Source organism: Balaenoptera physalus (genome assembly GCF_965194825.1).
Source record: "Balaenoptera physalus genome assembly, chromosome: 11".
NCBI lineage: Eukaryota > Metazoa > Chordata > Mammalia > Artiodactyla > Balaenopteridae > Balaenoptera > Balaenoptera physalus.
The window spans coordinates 21,857,509-21,878,250 of record NC_138896.1 but is presented as its reverse complement, the minus strand read 5'-3'; the positions used below and the strand labels follow the sequence as shown (position 1 = coordinate 21,878,250).

Here is a 20,742-nt window from a genome sequence, read left to right as displayed (position 1 = left end):
CCTGTGCTACAACCATTCATCCCTCCTTCCCTTCCCCAAACCCCTAGCAACCACTGATCTTTGCTGTCTCCATAGTTTTGACTTCTCCAGAATGTTATATAGTTCGAATCGTACAGTATGTAGCCTTTTCACATTAGCTTCTTTCACTCAGCAATTTGCATTTAATGTTCCTTTGTGGGTTTTTTTGGTAGCTTGATTGTTCATTTCTTTTCATTGCTGAATAATATTACATTGTATGGATGTACCGCAGTTTAGCCATTCACCTATTGAAGAACATCTTGGTTGCTTCCAAGTTTCGGCAATTAGGTTTTCGTGTGCGCATAAGCTTTCAATTCATTTAGGTAAAGACCAAGGAGTACAATTGCTGGATCATATTGTAGGAGTGTGCTTAGTTTCGAAAGAAACTGCCAAACTGTCCTCTAAAGTAGCTGTACCATCTTGCACTCCCACTAGCAATGAATGAGAGATGCATTCTTTCTTAAACTTAGGAAATTGTTCATCTCTTTACTAGGGATTCTAGTGTTAAAGATTAAAAGTGGGAGCTTGGGACCAAATTACTACATTCAAGTCTTAGCTTCCCCATTTATTGGTTATGTCACCTCGGGCAGGTTACTCAACTTATCTGTGCCTTAGTTTCCTTTGTAGTAAAGAAGGAATAATAATGAACAACTTCATCAGATTGTTTTAAGAATTAAATAAGTCAGGTGTAAAGCACTTAGAACACTGCCTGGCACATAGAAAGTGTTAAATGATAGCTGATTTCATGTGGTCTCTCCTTCCTGATGGGCAATCATCCACATGTTGGCTTTCCATCCTCTGTCCTTTATATCTGTCTATCACTTTCTTCTATTTCATTCACCTTTTTCTTTTGAACCACGCAGCTTTAAAAGAATATCCTATACACAACTGATTCACTTTTCCATAGCATCAATTCAGTTCTTCTCCAGTACGATTTTAGTTATGTTCCTGCATTTTAAATATGCTTGCATGTGTTTTAATCCCTTTTCATCTAGTGTTTTTATTTCAGCCTGTTCTCTCACAGCTTTCATTCCTGTTTCACTTAGGCCATGTCTTCCTGATTTCCAAGTTTAGTGTTCAGTCAGCAGGCTGAGTGACTTGACCTTAGCCCCACTATACAAATATGGAGATGCACTGAAGCACAGTAAAGTGCTTGGGCCACACATTTAAAAATACAGAAACCTACCTACTTCTGTTGGATTCTTTTCTCCCAAGAACACACCGACAGACTGGCGTTGGGCTCCATTTAAGAGTCATGGTTGAGGGTCAATATAATGGGTCACGACCAGAATTTTTTAAACAAAGGGATAGAACACTAAATACAATGCAGGACAGGTAATAAAGGCAAGTTATGCATCGTGAAATGCTTGTTTGCGTTTTTAAATTATATATGTGTGTAAATGTGTATTCTTAAAATCAGTCCGGTCACACACGCTTGAGAGTCACTGCTCTAACGCATACTTTCACCTGAGACGTGTACGAACAAACGACTAGTGGGTAGAACACTCGTCCCCGCTCCACTGGATCTCAAACGTTGGCTGGGGACTCTGGGAAATGGAGTTTAGTGTCGTGGAGCACTCTGGGAATCGTAGTCCTATGTGTCCGCGGGGCGCGGTTTAACGCTAGCGAGCGGGTGGGGGGGGGCGGTGTTCTCTTCTCCCACCACCGGAAGTGGCCGTTGAAGCCGGCTGTAGGCGTGAAAAGAGCTTGGCGAGGGGGAAAGTCCAGCTGCTTCGGCTCCCTTCACTAGGTTTGGTGATTGTCCCAGAGCTTCTGGACCCGGGATCAGAGCGCGAAAATCGCTCTAGCGGGAGGGAAGCCCAGATATCACTATGGCAACCGCCAGCCCCTCTGGCCGCGTGACGTCACCCCACTCTCTCTCCGCTTGAAGCGGCCTCTGCGAGAGGGAGCTGGGGAGTCCTCGAAGGGGGCTCCCCTCTCCTCCTTTAGTGTGGGACTATTCCGCCCCGATCCCTGGGAGGGCTTTGTTCTTTTGTTCCGGCCTAGGAGGAAGGACGCGAGCCGAGCCCCGCCCTGTTTGTCCACCTTCCAGCTTTTCCGCTCCGCAACAGGTGTGTCTTCTTGAGCCCGCGGGGGTGTGAGCCCACAAGTGTGCACCGAGGTAACCGTCCGAGCAGGTGGGCGCCTCTGCCCAGATTCTAGGGTAGGCGCCAGGGGTTTTTTGGAATCTGGGGCCGAACCTGCGTACTCGATCTCCATTCTGTTTTTGTTCAGCGGGAGTGCCACATGCCTCTTTACTGCTCTCTCCGGGCACTTCTCTTTTCCAAGGACTTCTTGGCCACTGTGCAAAACTCTTGAGGTGTGATTGTGTGACGGTTGCCGCTGACCCCATCTTGTGTCTTCTAGGGCAGCCAGCTTCACTGTGTGTAAGGGCACAGACTCGTGCCGGACATCTGGGCTCCAGAGAGAGGACCCCACTGGAGGGACGCTGCTTGGGAAACCCTGGTGTCCAGATTCCAAGAGGAACGGGATGAGCACCTGAGATGGAAGGTAGTGGGGACGACTTGGGGGAGAGTGGGATAATGGGGGCAAAAGAACAGTCATGACATGAAGATTAAATACTTGACAGAGCTGGAAGAAATGGAAGGAGGGAACCTTATATATATGAGGATAAAGAAAAGAAACAATTACATCATAGGGAGAGATTCTTATTTACATTATAGAGAGAGACTTGGAGGAAGAGCTAATTCTGCTTGGCTTTGGGATTGGGGAATGAAAAGGAGTAATGATTCAGAATGTCTGTGATCCTCACATGATTTCTATTTATTAAAAATTAGAATGATAATTTTACAGTCAGAAAAAATCTTGGTAATCATCTCTTCAATGCAAGAATCAGTTCTGAAATATCCCTGGCGGATGACCATCTGTTAAGCCTATGCCTGAACAATTATGGCATTAAGCTCCATTTTGGGTGCAGACTATTCCCTTGTTGGTGTTTTCTTTTTTTAGTTCCTTATATGAGGCAGAAGTGCCTTTCCCTGTAACTTCTGGGTTGATCTTAGTTCTTAGTCCCCAAAAGCAAGAGACTGCTCTCTCTTTAACATTGCTGCCCTTCAGATATGTGAATTCAGCTGTTACAACCCCTACTCACAAATTCTTTTTCTTCTCAAAGCAAAATAGCCTCAGTTCCTTTGATGGGTCTCCATGCGATATATCTAGACCTCTTCTCTAAAAACTCTACTGCATGACAGCATGCTTCTTAAAATGCATTGCCTAAAACTAAACAGTCATTTAGATGTACTTTGAAAAGTACCTTAAAGTGTGACATACTATTTCTTTTGATTTGGATATTTCTGCTGTTTAGTATCAGATTGTATTTGCTTTTTAAAAAATCAGCGATATTATGCTGTTAGTCCTAGATCTTTTTTACATAAACTGCCATGAACTAGATTTATGTCATCCTTGTATAATAGACTTGTTTTTTATCCTTAATGTCAGGACTTCACATTTATTATGATTGTTCAAATTTTTCGGCCAAGTGTTCCAGCTTGTCAGAATAATTAATAATTGATATTAACTTGGTTATTCAGTGTTTTAACTGTCCTTTCCAACTTTATGTCACTAGCATATTTAATGAATATTCCTCTTTCTTCCTACATGTCATTCAACAGGTCAGGGTAAGGACAGAGCCCTGTGATATGTCACTGTAGACTTCTTTCTGTATTGTCATTGTCTTTACATTCTGTAGGTATGGCTATGCAGTCAAGTTTGGTTTAACCTAGCTGCTATCATACAGTTCTTTTTCTCGGATTTGTTTAATATCATTAGAAATCTTAACATTATTTATATTATTTATTTAGGTTTGAGCTGTACCTTATATTTGTCCTCAGCTCTTTTTTTCTAAAGGTACAAAGAATCTCTGTTTTATTTCTCACAACTGCATGTGTATCTACAATTATCTCAAAACAAAAAGTTTGATGAAAAAATCAACTGTGTTTCATTCTATCACCAATGAACAATTGGAAATTGTAATAAAAATAATAATTCCATTTATAATAGCATCCAAAATATGAAACAAGAATATATACCAACAAAAATATGCAAAATCTCTACACTGAAAGCTACAAAATATTGCTGAGAAAAGTTTTTTCCAGCTTATTGAGATATAATTGACCCTGACATTGTATAAGTTTAAGTTGTCCAGTGTTATGATTTGACCCACCTATATATTGCAAAATGATTACCACAGTAAGGTTAGTTAACCACATTGGTCATCACACATATTTGGTGCAGTGTGCATGTGATGAGAATGTTTAAGATTTATTCTCTTAGCAACTTACAAGTGTATAATACCGTATTGTTAACAATAATTACCATGCTGTACATTAGATCTCCAGAACTTATTTGTAACTTAAAGTTTGTAACCTTTATCTAAAATCTCCCCATTTCCCCCGCCCTCCAGCCCCTGAAAACCCTCATTCTACTCTTTGTTTCTGTGTTCAGACTTTTTAGATTCCACATATGAGATCATGCAGTATTTGTCTTCCTCTTTCTTATTTCACTTAGCACAATGCCTTCAGAGTCCATCCATGTTATCCCAAATGACAGGATTTCCTTCTGTTTTATGGCTGAATAATATTGCATCATATATGTGTATGTGTGTGTACATTCCCACTGTTTGTGGGAATGTAAATTGGTTTACCCACTATAAAAAACAATATGGAGATTCCTTAAGAAATTGAAACTAGAACTACCATATGATTCAGCAATCCCACTTCTGGGTATGTATCCAAAGGAAATGAAATCACTCTCTCAGATATCTGCACCCCCCTGTTCATTGCAGCATTATTTACAAGAGCCAAGACATGAAAGTAACCTAAGTGTCCATCAGTGGATGAATGGATAAAGAAAATGTGGTATATATTTATATTTCCATATTGGCTATACCAACTTACATTCCCACCAACAGTAGACAAAGGTTCCTTTTTCTCCACATGCTCACCAACACTTATCTCTTGTCTTTTTGATAATATTCATTCTAACAGGTCTGAGGTGATATCTCATTGTGGTTTTGATTTGCATTTCCCTGATGATTAGTGATATCAAGGACCTTTTCATATACACTGGCCATTTGTATGTCTTCCTTGGAAAAATATCTATTCAGGTTCTCTGCCCATTTTTAAACTGGATTATTTGTTTTTATGCCATTGAGTTGTATGAGTCCCTTATATACTTTGGATATTAACCTCTTATCAGATATATGATTTGCAAATATTTTCTCCCATTCCATAGCTTATCTTTTCATTCTGTTGATGCTTTCTTTAGCTGTGCAGAAGGTTTTTCATTTGATGTAGTCCCACTTGCTGCTTTTTCCTTTTGTTGCTTGTGTTTTTTGGTGTCATATTGAAAAGATCATTGCCAAGACCGATGTCAAGTAGCTTTTTCCTCCTGTTTTCTAGGAGTTTTACAGTTTTAGGTCTTGTTTAAATCTTTAATCCATTGCAAGTTAATTTTCATGATTGGTGTAAGATAGGGATTCTGTTTCCTTCTTTTGTATGTGATTATCCAGTTTTCCCACCACCATTTGTTGAAGAGACTGTCCTTTCCCCATTAAGTATTTTTGGTCCCTTGTCAAATATTAGCTGATCATATATAGGAGACTTTATTTCTGGGCTCTCAATTCTGTTCCATTGGTATCTGTGTCTATTTTATGACAGTACCGTATTGTTTTGATTGCTGTAGCTTTATAATATAGTTTGAAACCAGGAAGTGTGATGCCTCCAGCTTTGTTTTTCTTTGTCAGGATTGCTTTGGCTTTTGGGGGTCTTTTTTGATTCCATACAAATTTTAGAATTTTTTTTCTATTTCTGTGAAAAATGCCATTGGAATTTTGATAGGGATTACATTTAATCTATAGATGACTTTGAGTAGTATGGACAGTTTAACAATAGAAATTCTTCTCATCCATGAACACAGGATGTCTTTCCATTTACTTGTGCCTTCTTCAAATTCTTTCATCAATGACTTATAGTTTTCATTCCACAGATCTTTCATCTCCTTGGTGAAATTTATTTCTAAGTTTTTTATTGTTTTTGATGCTGTTCTAAATGGGATTATTTTCTTTATTTCTTTTGCAGATATTTCCTTTTTAGTGTATAGAAACACCACTGATGAAATCACCTCCTCTTGTCTTTACTGATTGGCTTTGGGAGAGAAATACCCTCCATCAGCAGTTCTGTTAGGGATTCTGAGGTTTTCTCAGATCTTCTATGCATACATCTGCTCCATGCTTTTTGTTCCCTCTTGAGGGGGATTCTTAAGATTGTATGCCTTCTCAATCCTGCAAAGCCAGGCTGGGTGCTAACAGCTTCACCTTTGCTTTTCCTTGGTGGTGCTGAATGCTCAGGTTGCTTTGGTTGCTTTCTCCAAATCATGCAGAGTCAGGCTGGCTTTCTCCAAATCATGCAGAGTCAGGCTGGCTTTCTGTGTGTGTTCATAGCTATCTATAAAAGCTCCTCTTGCCACCATTAGGGTGTGCACAGAGAGCTGGCCATAGGTTGTGGGGAGGGTGTATAGGAGAGGTGCATGGAGCATTGCAGTTGGGAGAATCTACAAGTGAAGCATCCCCAGTGGCTCTTTGGCAGGCTTCCTGATGGAGTCTGTGAAGTGGTTAGTAGGATTCATGTTCCTTTGATATGCCCTCCAAGTGCCCCGACTGCTGTTCTCCCAGCTGCTCTCTTCCCCTCATTCTCTTAGGACACCTCAGGATTCTGGATGAGGTGAGAAAGAAGTGGGTATCTTTGGTGGTGTCCTATACTGCTGGGGAACCTGGGCACTCACATGCTTTCACTTTTTCCCGTGAGAGAAATCACAGGCCAAGAAGGCCTTCTTGGCACTGAGCTGTACCTCCTTGGGGGTGACACCGGTAAAATGAAACTGTTCCTCTTACCCTCTTCAATGCATCCATTTTGGATTTTTTGTTGTTGTTGTCCCAGTGGTGTGCTGGAACTTCTGTGCTAGACTCCTGGACTTCCACAAAGACACTCTCATCCATGGATGATTGTCTAAGTCAGTGTTCTTTGTGGGGAAGATGGTAGAAAATTCTTATTCCACCATGTTGATGACATCACTTCTCCCCTTCTCAGCTCTTTGCCCCTTATATCTTTCATAAATATTCTTTTTAATTCTAACTTCCTCAAAATTAAATCAGCCCAAATGGTTTCATTTTAAGGCTTTGCCTTTTTTTTCTTTTTGGAATTTTTCACAATTGTATAGTTAGGATTAACTTTCATGAGCCTCTGTCCCTTATAGTCATGGTAATATTTGTAACACTTATTGAACATTTACTATTGCCAGGCACTTAGTTGGTTTCTATAGCTGTTACTGTTGTTGGTTTTGTTGGTTTCTGTTACTTGGAATCAAAATCATCTTACCTAAGACATTTCTCTTTATTCTGTTTTCCTAAAGTCTTGGGTACATATCTGCCTATGTACAACATTTCCTCAACTTTCCTCCAACTAACATCTTCATTTCTCAAGATTTCTTTTACAAGACAGTTTTCCATTACTGGTCAAATTAAGTCTGGAATAATAGTTCCATTTATTGCTTCCTCTACGCTCTGAGAATCGGACTTTCCCATCAAGCATTACTCTGAATAGATTCCTCGAAGAGCAAAGTTGGTTTCTGTTTTGTTTATTGATGTATAAGTTACTACATTAAGTGCACAGATCTTAAGCGTACCAGTTGATTAATTTTTATATATTATATACCAGTGTAACCACTACCCACACTAAGAAATGGAATGTTTCTAATGCCCCAGAGGTCTCTCTTGTGTGCCTGCCCAGTCAGTAACCCTCCAGAGGTAACCACTATTCTAAGTTTTTGTACTTAATATACAGGCACACCTCAGAGATATTGTGGGTTCAGTTCCAACCACTGCAGTAAATCAAATATTGAAATAAACTGAATCTCATGAATTTCTTGGTTTCCCAGCGCATTTAAAAGGTATGTTTACACTATACTGTAGTCTATTAATTGTGCAATAGCACTACGTGTAAAAAAAAAATGTATATACCTTAATCTAAAACTATATGTTATTGCTAAAAAACGCTAAACATCATCTGAGCCTTCAGCAATTTATAGTAGTAGCATCAAAAATTACTGATTATAGATCACCATAACAAATATAGTAATAATAAAAAGTTTGAAATATTGCGAGAATTACCGAAATGTGACACAGAGACATGAAGTGAGCAAATGCTTTTGGAAAAATGGTGCTGATAGCCTTGCTCGACATAGGGTTGCCACAAGCCTTCAATTTGTAAAAAAAACACAGTATCTGTGAAGTGCAAATAAAGTGAAGCAGAATAAAACGAGGCATGCCTGTAAATGTACTCATACAGTATGCATTCTTTTTTAAAAAAATTAATTAATTTATTTATTTTTGGCTCGTTGGGTCTTCATCGCTGCGCATGGGCTTTCTTTAGTTGCAACGAGCGGAGGCTACTCTTCGTTGCAGTGCACGGGCTTCTCATTGCGGTGGCTTCTCTTGTTGTGGAGCATGGGCTCTAGGTGCGTGGGCTTCAGTAGCTGTGGCACATGGGCTCAGTAGTTGTGGCTCGCGGGCTCTAGAGCACAGGCTCAGTAGTTGTGGTGCACGGGCTTAGTTGCTCCGCGGCATGTGGGATCTTCCAGGACCAGGGCTCGAACCCGTCTCCCCTGCATTGGCAGGTGGATTCTTAACCACTGCGCCACCAGGGAAGTCCCAGTATGCATTCTTTTGTGTTTGGCTTATTTTGCTCAATATTGTTTATGAGATACATCCGTGTTGTTAGGTAAAGCAAGAGCTCATTCTTTTAACACTGTGGAATAATATTCTATTGTAGGAATATATCACAGTTTATCCATTCTGCTGAAAGACGTTTGGATTGTTTCTAATCTGGGCATATTATAAATAAACCTGCTGTGAACAGTCTTGTACAAATCTTTTGGTAGATATAACCCCTCATTTCTCTGGATATATGCACAGGAGTGGGATTGCTGAGTCATAGGGCAGGTGTACGTATAGCTTTGGTATATACTGCCAAACAGTTTTTCTAAATGATTGGTAAATGTTTACCTCCACAGCAATGTACAAAAGTTCTAATCTCTCTGTATTCTTGCCAGTAGTTAGTATTGACCATGTGTATTTAAGTTTAGACACTCTGGTAGGTAGGTAATATAGATAAGTATATGTCGTTGTGATATGTAATTTATATTAATAGCAACGTTTCAAAGGGCATGGGAAGACTTTTGGAAAGTAACCTGATTATTAATTCATATTTTATATGTAGCAGAGAAGGCAGCAGAAATATTTTGCCTCACTTAATGAGGAATGTAGATTGAGTTGTATGATCCATGTGACTGTAAGTATCTAGGGGCAAAATTGTGAATCTTAAAGTAATACTTTAATTCCTAAGCCTACCCATGAGAGTACGAAGGTCCTAGTCAGCAGTTACGTTGCTTCTTTTTTTGGATTTTGAGAAGGAAATGGCTTCTCAAATGGCAGAAATAGTTCCTGCTGTTTTCATATAGAAAAATAAGTGGATTTTGTGGATTGCTGGGAACAGCTAACTTGGACAGGATTCATTGTGGTTTCCTTTTTCTCCCCTAGATCTATCTTCTCCAGAGTCTGCCCTTCTCCAAGGGGGATGTACTTCACTCCCATCAGCTAGTTTTCAGGTAAGTTGGGATTTCCTGAAATGTCATTTCAGTCGTTAGAGTGGGATTGTGTATTCTTTTGCTGTGGGTTATATTTAGCTGAAAACCAATGTTGGCAATTCATTCTGGGCTCCCATCTGCCAACCACTTTTTTCTTAGCTCTGCCTCTCCAGCTTAACTAATATATTCACCACTTAACTTCTTGCTTACGTCTTGCCATGTGCCAGTGATGAGAGAGCAGAAGAAGTACAAAATTTGATACTTTACCTGAATAGACCAAATGACTGCTAAATATTAAAAAGGTGAAATGACTACCATGGAAAACAGAGACTCGACAAAAATGTATGTGGTCTGGAGGGGTTAGGAGAGTTTCTGCAGTTCTTGCTTCTTTCCTCTGTAGCTCCCTTCCCTACAGTACTCTGTGTGAACTCTAGTCACCTTGACTTCCCCAAACTCTCAGCATTACCTCTTCAGTTCAAGGAGTCTGCTGGGTAGCTCCTGGGTTCCCCTTCCCTGCACCCCTGCCTGGACACTCTCAAGGCAGTAAGCTGGAGCAGTTGTAGGGCTCACTTCATTTGTTTCCTGATTCTTGGGGATCACTGTTCTTTGTTATCTGAGATTCAGTGCCTTGGAAACTGTTGTTTCATATGTTTTGTCTGGAATTTGTTGGTTATTTTAATGCAGGAGGGTAAATCCAGTCCTTGTTAATCCCATCTTGGCCACAGCTTGATCCTTTTGAGGTTTGGTTTTGAACTGTAAGTTTTGTTAGGGCTGACCTAGTGTAGCCTTATTCTAGGACTGTGTTTCATGGGGTCTGTGACTATACTTTAGTTCAGTGATTTGCTAGGATGACCCACCCAACCCAGCAACATAACTCAGGGATAGAGATCATTATAACAAATGATACAAAACACATCAGAAGGAAAAAGATATTTATAAGAATCCAAAGAAATCAGGTGCAGGCTTCCAAGTCCTCCTTCTGTGATGATCACACAGATGTACTTTCTCTAGAGCTGTTGTCCACAGAGACAGAGAAATGTCTCTACCCAGGGAAGTCTTCTTGAGTCTCACAGTCCAGAGTTCTTAAAGGGAGCTGATCACATCAGCATGTACTTGCTGTTGACCAGCCATGGTGCAGACCTCAAACTAGGCACCACATGTGCGTCGTAAATCTTCTTGTATACTTTAAACAATGCTGACAGTCTGGTACATCCTGTCCCAGTGCTCCAGGCACACAATAACATCGTCAATCAGTGACTATATAAACATTAGTTTTCAGAGCTTGTTTAAGGTTCAGAAACATGGATCCAAGTGTCCCTGGAGATTAGCAAGGATTGGGCAAGCCGGACTTGCTGCTTTAACTCTTTCTTCACAGGCTAAACTTGTGCTGCTCCTAAAGTGCGCTGGAACTGTTTGTGGGAACTGATTGTGCGTATGTCTTCTCAACTCTGGGTTCAGTTATGTCACATTGGTAACTTGATATGGCCTGTGGAGATAGTATTTACACCAGAGTTTTGGAGCTCCTCCTCTGTGTATCTCCCTTCTCTCTAGCATCTATCCTGCAAATTCCCTGCCTCTGTAGTCCTGAGCTGCCACCTTTGTTTCCTTAGTTCAGTGAGACCACTGTGTCTTGCTCAGTTTCTGCCTCCAGGCAGGAAACTGAAGGGTCTGTGGGGCTCATGTGATTGTCTCCCTTCTCTCAGGGATCACAGTTCTGTTCTGACTGCTGTTCAAAATACGAAAGCACTTGTTTCAGTTATATTGTTGAGTTTTACAGTTGTTTACACTGGGAGAGCTAGTCCAGTAGCTCTGTGGTGGTTAGAAGTAGAAGTCCCAATAATTTATTTATCTATTTTGAAACAAAATTAACTCACTTGCCCAGTTTCAAATACATAATAAATAAAGAAAAAGTAGGGAGTTCCCCTGCATTGCCTCAGAGTCCGACTAAACAGTCGTACTGATAATATTCGGTAGTGTATTCTTTTAGCTTTTTCTCTGTGCATTTACATAAAAACTTTCCTATTCATAAAAATAAAAATGGGATAATACCATGTATGCTATTTTTAATATGATATATATTTCCTAATCAGTACATATAGAGACACTTTATTTTTAAAATGTCTGCATAAGCTGCTTTAGTATGGATGTACCATGAATTCTTTAACCACTATCCTATTAATAGACATTTAAGTTTGCTTTTTTTTCCCCTCACAATGTTGCAAGGAAATTTTTACATATGTCTTTGCACCCTGAAGTGTTTCTAAAGAATAAATTCCTACAAGCTATAAATCTGGATTGAATGACATATGCTTTTAAAGTTTTGATAGATCCTGGCAGAGTGCCCCCTGATAGATTGCATTAGGGCCCTGTTCCCACCGTAATACACATGAGCACTTTAAGCAGTGTTTGCTAATCTGGTATCTCATTGTTTTATTATGTTTTTCTTGGAGTGGAACATCTTTTCATGGTTTGTTAACAATGGTTTGGGTGAATTGCCTGTTTGGGTTGTCGGCCTTTTTTGGTTATTGCTGTAGGTTGTTCATCTTTCATCTTTTCTGCTAATTATTTGTAGCAACTCAGAATATTGCATTTTATTTATGGTTTCTACAGAAGTTTTACATTTTTATGTGGTTTTATCTGTCAGTCTCTGTCTTATAATTTTTGCCTTCCGCATATCAAGCTTATAAAACCATTTTTCTGTCTTTTATTCTATTTTATTTTTGCTTTTTCTTTACAATTCAGTCTCTAATCCAGCAGATATTTTTGTGTATGCTGTGAAGTAGGGAACTCACCTTAATTTATTTTCTCAAATAGACAGTCATTTGTTATGGCACCATTTAGTGAATAATCCAGCTTTTTAAAACTAATTTGAAAGTTGCTTAATCCCATTTAGTTCTTATAAACATGGCTATATTTTGGGGTTCTCTGTTTTTCATTGAGTTTTATTCCATACTAGACCACTCTGTTTTAATTTATCTTTATCTTTCGGTATATTTTGGTATGTTACTTAGTATATTTTGAAATGTGGTAGGGTAAGTCTCCTCAAATTCTTTCAAAAACATTTTTGGCTGTTCTTGCACTTACAGGTAGTAAAGCATATTATTAATGTTAGTAGCTATACTCTTAATACTTGATATATCTTGGAGCACAGAGATCATGATGATGATGATTATGAAGATAACAGTGGCCAACATTGACTGAGCACTTGTTATATGCTAGACCTTAAATTAAGCATTTAATATTGAACATTGCTTATTTAATTCTTGCAATAATCCTATGAGTCACGTTTTGTTTTTATATCATTTTACAAAGGAGGAAATATCAAAATCATTTTTTCAGATAGCCCAGAGCTTGCCTTACTTCTGTCAGTATTGCTAACTTTACCCCTTTCCGAGGTAAATCCTTTATGGCTAAGCAGAAATATGTTTGGTATTTCAGGAATCAGTGACCTTCAAGGATGTGATAGTGGACTTTACCCAGGAAGAATGGAAACAGCTGGATCCTGTACAGAGAGATTTATTCAGGGATGTGACATTGGAAAATTATACACATCTGGTCTCTATAGGTAAAGATGACTTCTCTGCATTAATATCTGGGGGTGTGGAGGAGGAGGGTGCTCTTGTGCTTAGGTGAGTTCTGCCATTAAGGAACCAAAGATTCCTAAACTTTGAAAGGCTCTGAAAAGGTTTCTCCTCTCTAGCAAGTAGAAGGACAAACTAATAATTTTTCTGAACCCAGATCAGTTCCCAAGTTATACCACATCTGGGAATGTATAACATGGAAGCTATATGTGCTTTATATGTTTTACTCCATCTGATTTGTCCACGTATCCTTTCCTCTAAAGACAAAGTGATGAGACTGAACTCTGATACAGCACTTTTCTCTCAGTGCAGACAGGTAACTTTTTTTTACCCCTATGAGCAGGACTCCAAGTTTCCAAACCTGATGTGATTTCCCAGTTAGAGCAAGGGACAGAGCCATGGACTGTGGAGCCCAGCATTCCAGTAGGTGCCCTTGGAGGTAAGTAATGGATACCCGGCAGATGAGTGTTATTGACACTAACCACCAGCCTGATGAGAGGATTTTACGTCTGAAATGTAGATGTACTTGCTTCTCTTTAAAGCGTCTCCTGTGGAGAATGGGAAGGCATCTGGACTCTCTTATGCTTTGTCAAAACACTAAATGTCTCAACATGTATTCTATTTTTGTACTCCTTTCAAAGGAGTTATTATCCTTCTTGCTTTTTTCTAAAGGCAACTTCTTGACATGGAATCTGGATTCCTCCTTTCCCAGCCTCCTTTGGGGCCCTGGTCTCATAATTATTACCCCACTTTTCACCCTTACAGTGAAGGGTGAAATTATTACCCTTTTCACCCTTTTCTTTTTGGATCTACAGCCTCCACCCCCAGTACCTTCAAACAGAAATAGGTAATCTAAATTCCAAATACTTTTACTCAACACTGTTAATCTTTCTGGCCACCATCCAGTCTGCCTTCTTGCTTTCCCAACCAAACTGTGCAAAAGTGAGTTCCATACCTGTAGCCGTCATTTCTTCATCACCTGTTCCTGTCTTAATCTCATTGTGTAGCTTCTGATCATATCACTTTATTGGACTGCCCTTGAAATTTTGAATAATTTTCTTGTAAACCATCAATTCCCAAACTGCACAGAGAGACTTCTTCAAAGATCTGACCCTGAAAAAATGTACAAACTTAGTCACTCTAGGTAAGGAATATATCTCCAGATTTAATGAGGTAGGAGTAGGGGGTCCTTTTTATGGGGAGAGACAATGCATGCCATGTTCAAATTTGGCAAGTACTGGATTAGCTAAAATTTAGCAGGTTTCTTACTGGAGGACCACTCAGAATTTTTTTTTTTTTAATTTGTAGTTGGGAATTATAAATTTCCAACAGGGTGCATAGAATGTAACATTTCTCTCCCCTGTCCTCCTAACTGTGATTCCGTTTTTTTTTATACGGCACCTTTAAAATCTTTCTTTTAAAAGATGGTTTCATGGGACTTCCCTTGAGTCCAGTGGTTAAAACTCCTCCCTTCCAATGCAAGGGGCGTGGATTCGATCCCTGGTCGGGGAACTAAGATCCCACATGCTGTGCGGTGCGGCCAAAAAAAAAAAAAGATGGTTTCATGGAACACAATTTAGAAAACTAATTTTTTAAAAATAAGAACTTTGTTAACTTGTGCTTACAGTTTGTCAACTTTTGGAAAGTTACACTGAGGTGGCCACTGGCCCTGGGCCTTGTCTGCGTCATTTTCCTATCCTCTTCTCTAGGCTGTCTTGGTGACTTGGCCCCTGCAGAATCGTGATTGTATTCTGATATATATTCTGTCTTACCGGTCTACGTTGTTCTTTTGCAACCTGGATGTCAGCACCTTCTATTATCTCTCCATGCACAGGGGTGTCGAAATATTGTGGTCAGTGCCCTTCGACTTTGCATATAGTAAAGTGAGAATTGCTTCCTGCAGTAGGAATGGTGCTGTTCAGTCTGGCCTTCTGGAATTTTCTCCAATCCTTCATTCATTACCCCACCTCTGATATTCTGGTAACTCTTTTGGTTAGTGCGGAGACAATATGACAATGTGGATGATATTGGTCACAGTCTGTTGCATGTTTATTGCTTTCAACTGGAACTCCAACTTGAGCTAGAGATCAGTCACTCCCACACTCTTTTTGCCTTTAACAGCATCTGACTCCATGGTCTCCATATCCTTTTCCCTGTGAAGTACTTCCCAGGAGCTATTTTTTATGGCTATCTGCTGTACAAGTATATCCTTAGTGTCATTTTTGTTGATGAAAACATATCCATTTCTTATACTGATTGGCTGTTCCCCAAAATTGTGTTACATTAATCATCTTGTCCCTGCTGGAGAAGCACTGCTGTTGTGAAGCTGCCTGCACTTCTGCATGCTGATGCATGCTGTACCATTTCCTATGGTACCAGGTATGGAGGGGATGGTAGGCAGCTCTAGGTCCCTGCCTTGCTTCTCATGTTTGCAGTGATAATGGTGGTGACAGTGACTGGGCTGGCAGCACAGGAGATTCAGGGTTCTCTGGGCGTCTGCTGTACCTTCCCGTTACCAGTGGAACCAAAGAAATGCTGTTTTATTTTATTTTATTTTTAATTAACTAATTTATTTATTAAGTTGGCTGCGTTGGGTCTCCACTGCTGCACACGGGCTTTCTCTAGTTGCGGTGAGCGGGGGCTACTCTTCGTTGTGGTGCACAGGCTTCTCATTGCGGTGGCTTCTCTTGTTGTGGAGCACAGGCTCTAGGCACGTGGGTCTCAGTAGTTGTGGCACACGGGCTCAGTAGTTGTGGCTCGTGGGTTCTAGAGCACAGGCTCAGTAGTTGTGGCACGTGGGCTCAGCAGTTGTGGCGCATGGGCTTAGTTGCTTCACGGCATGTGGGATCTTCCCAGACCAGGGCTAGAACCCGTGTCCCCTGCATTGGCAGGCCGATTCTTAACCACTGCGCCACCAGGGAAGTCCAAGAAATGCTGTTTTAAACACAGCCTTTTTTTCTTTACTGAATCTGCCAGCATTGACTACCCTGTCATCTTTCTTGTCTTGGCACAAGACAAACTATACCATAGTAGACAGTAGAGTAGTGTAACTCTATGTCCTGATTATGTACTTTTCTGGTTCTTTGTTTCTTTTTTTTTTTTTAACATCTTTGGTTCTGTGTTTCTTATATTCTTTTGTTTGCTTGCTGAAAAACTGCTTTCTTTCATTAGCATATTTTATTCATCCCATTACCCTAAACACCCTCAAGGATCTTCCCCCATCGCTGCTTTATTTTCACGTACATTCTTATGGCTTTAGCTATTCTTTTCCTTCTTCTTTTGAGCTGATATTTTCTATCCTATATTTGAACATTTTAGTTATCCTGCTACTTTTGGCATCTTCCACCCCCACAAACATCATTATAGTCTAGTCCTCCATTTCTCTTCCTAATTCTCAAAATGCCTAGTGTTGAACTCGTTATCTTCCTCCACCTAAATTATTTCCTCCACTATTTACAACTTTCTAATTTTAGCAGTGATATGACTATTTTGTCAGTTTTCTAGGCTAAAAACCATGGAGCCATAGTCATGTCTTGTGTTTATCCTGTCTTGAAATCATGGTTCTTAGACTTCTTGTTGCTGTTCACTGGCAAGGAATCCCAGTTCAGACTGCCTCCTTTAGATTCAGTCCATCTCTGTCTCCTCTTATCTATCTCTGTGGTCACTTTCTAAATTTACTATCAACTTAAATGGAGTTCCCTTACTGGTTCTTAGAGATTATCTATGAAATTGAATTAGACATTCTCTTGCTACTCTCATATTTTATTTCTCATTCTCCTTAGCTCTTTCCAAATTTCTCCCCAAATAATAGGGCTGTGTTTGAAAATCCTCAGAATTTGCTGAGGGCTTTATTTTTGGTTTCATTAGGTCATTCCCACAATAACACTTTTGTTGTGTGTTTGTTTTTTTTTCCCCTCAATTCAGAGAATACTGACATTTTCTTTTTCTTTCAGACTGGGAGACAAGACCAGAAAATAGCGTATCAGTCTCAGAGCTGGACATTTCTGAAGAAGAGCCATCTCCAGAGGCAACAGTAGAAAAGCACAAAAGGGATGATCCTTGGAGTTCCAACGTCTTAGAAACTTGGGAATCTGAAGGCAGTTCAGAGAGGCAACAGACAAATGAACAGGCCCTGCCGAGGGAAACAAAAATAACTGACAAGACAATACCTACTTTGAAGAAAGACCATGTAAATAATGACTTTGAAAAAAGCATCAATGTGAGTTCAGACCTTTTAACACAAAAAGAAGTGTCTCCAGAAGAGACCTCTACTAAAACAAATGTCAAACAGAATTTAAAGCCGGTTAAAAAAGAGAAATCTTGTAAGTGCAATGAATGTGGGAAAGCTTTTAGTTATTGTTCAGCTCTCATTCGCCATCAGAGAACACATACTGGAGAGAAACCCTACAAATGTAATGAATGTGAAAAAGCCTTCAGCCGGAGTGAAAACCTTATAAACCATCAAAGAATTCATACTGGAGATAAACCATATAAATGTGATCAGTGTGGAAAAGGCTTCATTGAGGGTCCTTCTCTTACTCAACATCAAAGAATTCACACTGGAGAAAAACCCTATAAGTGTGATGAATGTGGGAAAGCCTTTAGTCAGAGGACCCATCTTGTTCAGCATCAGAGAATTCACACTGGTGAGAAACCATATACTTGTAATGAGTGTGGAAAAGCCTTTAGCCAGAGAGGCCACTTTATGGAACATCAGAAAATTCATACAGGAGAAAAACCTTTTAAATGTGACGAATGTGATAAAACCTTTACCAGGAGCACACACCTTACTCAACATCAAAAAATTCATACTGGAGAGAAAACCTATAAATGTAATGAATGTGGGAAGGCTTTCAATGGACCCTCAACATTTATACGTCATCATATGATTCATACTGGTGAAAAACCATATGAATGCAATGAATGTGGAAAAGCCTTCAGTCAGCACTCAAACCTCACTCAACATCAGAAAACACATACTGGGGAGAAACCTTATGATTGTGCTGAATGTGGGAAATCCTTTAGTTACTGGTCATCCCTTGCTCAACATCTAAAAATTCATACTGGAGAAAAACCTTACAAATGCAATGAATGTGGAAAGGCCTTCAGTTATTGCTCATCCCTTACTCAGCATCGGAGAATTCACACCAGAGAAAAGCCCTTTGAATGCAATGAGTGTGGAAAGGCTTTCAGTTATCTCTCAAACCTTAATCAACATCAGAAGACTCATACCCAAGAGAAAGCTTATGCATGTAAGGAATGTGGGAAAGCCTTTATTCGGAGTTCATCTCTTGCTAAACATGAAAGAATTCATACTGGTGAGAAACCCTATCAGTGTCACGAATGTGGGAAAACCTTCAGTTATGGCTCATCCCTTATTCAGCATAGGAAAATACATACTGGAGAAAGACCTTACAAGTGTAATGAATGTGGACGAGCCTTCAACCAGAACATACACCTTACGCAACATAAGAGAATTCACACAGGAGCAAAGCCTTATGAGTGTGCCAAGTGTGGCAAAGCCTTTCGACATTGTTCATCTCTGGCTCAACATCAAAAAACTCACACAGAAGAAAAACCCTACCAGTGTAATAAGTGTGAAAAGGCCTTTAGCCAGAGCTCCCATCTGGCTCAGCATCAACGAATTCACACTGGAGAGAAACCCTATAAATGCAATGAATGTGACAAATCCTTTAGCCGGAGCACTCATCTGACTGAACATCAGAATACTCATACTGGAGAGAAACCTTACAACTGTAATGAATGCAGGAAGACTTTCAGCCAGAGCACTTACCTCATTCAGCATCAGAGAATTCATTCAGGAGAGAAGCCCTTTGGATGTAATGATTGTGGAAAGGCTTTCAGATATCGTTCTGCTCTCAACAAACATCAGAGACTGCACCCTGGCATATGACTCTTCTAGGAACATCGTAAACATAGGGGATGCATTTACTCTAGTTTGTCCTTTTAAGTACAGAAGAATCAGGGTGGATTGAGAAACTGCCAAAAATATTTTTACTTGTCACTGTCATGCTGTGGAATGGAAAGTACATTGGGCTGAAGTAAGCCAATTACGTTGTTAAGCAACTTAGTGACATTGGCAAATTCAGCCATTTTAAGCTTCAGTTTCCTCTGTGAAATGAGGGATTTGGAGTAGGTCATTTCAAAGGTCGTTTGGAGTTTTATACTCGGTTTTGTATATTCACAACATATTCTTGAATAGGATTATTGTACATCAGCATTTTGCTATGTTGCATCTAGAATGTATGCATTTATGCATGTTTTGCCAATAGAAAGCATTTATGTTTCAGTAATTAGACTGGAGATCTATCATGCTCCTGTTCTAACACATTTAAGTTCTTTAAGTAACCGGTTCCTAATAAAAAGAATTGTAAAGTACCCTCAAATTAATAATTCAGTAATATATAATGGCTTAATTCAGTACAAGTATTAAACCTTCCTATTACTTTCTCTCCTAGTATGTTTTAACATTCTAGAGGTTTATCACAACTACATAGATCCTCTACTACAGCTTAAACCTGTGTTATTTAACCCCAGTTACATAGTGGAATCACTTCAGGAACTTTATAAAATTCTGTTGCCAAGACCCCACCCCCAGTGACTGATTGGCCTAGGGAGTGGGATCCTGGCTTCAGTGTCTTTTTTTAAACTCCTAATGTGTACCCTGGAAAGAACAACTGGATTAGATTTCAGTACTCACTTCCTTAGTAGCTTCTTGTGACTCCTCCTAGAAGCTCACAGATTAGCTGTTCAGTACACATAATGTACTGAAGGGGATGTACACGTAATGTAATTTTGACTGTTACCTTGTTTTGTAAATTGGTTTCTCATGAACTTTGAGAGGTAAGGTCAAATTTGTTTCCTTACCAAAGTACAGAAATTAAACAGCTGTATAAAATAATGGTCATTTTACTTGCTTTTCCTTGGCCACCTGATATCACAAGCAGATGACAGTGAGTGACACTTCTGAAGATGGGCAGCCCACAGCCTGCATGGCCATTTGTGGCAACCCTGGTCAAGATAACATTTGAGCCAGAAATAAATATGGGTCTAGCCATAAAGAGATGGGCCCTTATATTTTTTCTAGATACAGTCTAATTATCAGGTCCGCTCTTTTAAGAGTAACTGACAATTTCCTAGCCTGGCCTTGAGAATAGGAGCTCTGAGAACAGGAGGTAGCACAGAAGTTGACCATTATTTATATAAAAGGAGTTCAAGACTCTTCCCACAAAGGAGGTTTGGGGGAGTGGGTGTTGCGGCTTTCTTCAAGTGAAAACAAAAAATGCAGTCATTTTTGCTTATATAAATGCCAGTGACCTGCATCAGAATTTTGTCACCTCCTTAAAGAAGATGCCAGACAGTGAAGAACAGAGTTCAGGAGATAAAGTAGCCATTTAAATCTCAGGACTTTTTTCTGTCATAGTTTTGAAACATCTATGAAGAAATGTCATCTTGGTATTTC

General features: G+C 39.7%; 2 protein-coding genes across 5 annotated transcripts in view; one reads left to right on the top strand and one right to left on the bottom strand.

The window, feature by feature from the left end:
* LOC309638925 (zinc finger and SCAN domain-containing protein 16-like) overlaps positions 1-20,742 on the bottom strand; it is a 378,126-nt gene that overhangs the window by 282,553 nt on the left and 74,831 nt on the right. The window lies entirely within an intron of this gene.
* ZNF184 (zinc finger protein 184) lies at positions 1,615-20,181 on the top strand. Of its 4 annotated transcripts, XM_082415346.1 has the most exons (7): positions 1,615-1,768; positions 2,026-2,090; positions 2,386-2,529; positions 9,632-9,699; positions 13,117-13,243; positions 13,603-13,698; positions 17,213-20,181. In XM_082415346.1, exons 3-7 carry the CDS (start codon positions 2,523-2,525, stop codon positions 19,171-19,173), a joined length of 2,259 nt encoding a protein of 752 aa, XP_082271472.1. In that variant the 5' UTR covers positions 1,615-1,768; positions 2,026-2,090; positions 2,386-2,522; the 3' UTR covers positions 19,174-20,181. The 4 variants fall into 4 exon arrangements, with proteins under 4 accessions (XP_082271472.1, XP_082271474.1, XP_082271471.1 ...); XM_082415345.1 differs by having other exon boundaries at positions 1,640-2,140; XM_082415347.1 differs by lacking the exon at positions 2,026-2,090 and having other exon boundaries at positions 1,645-1,768.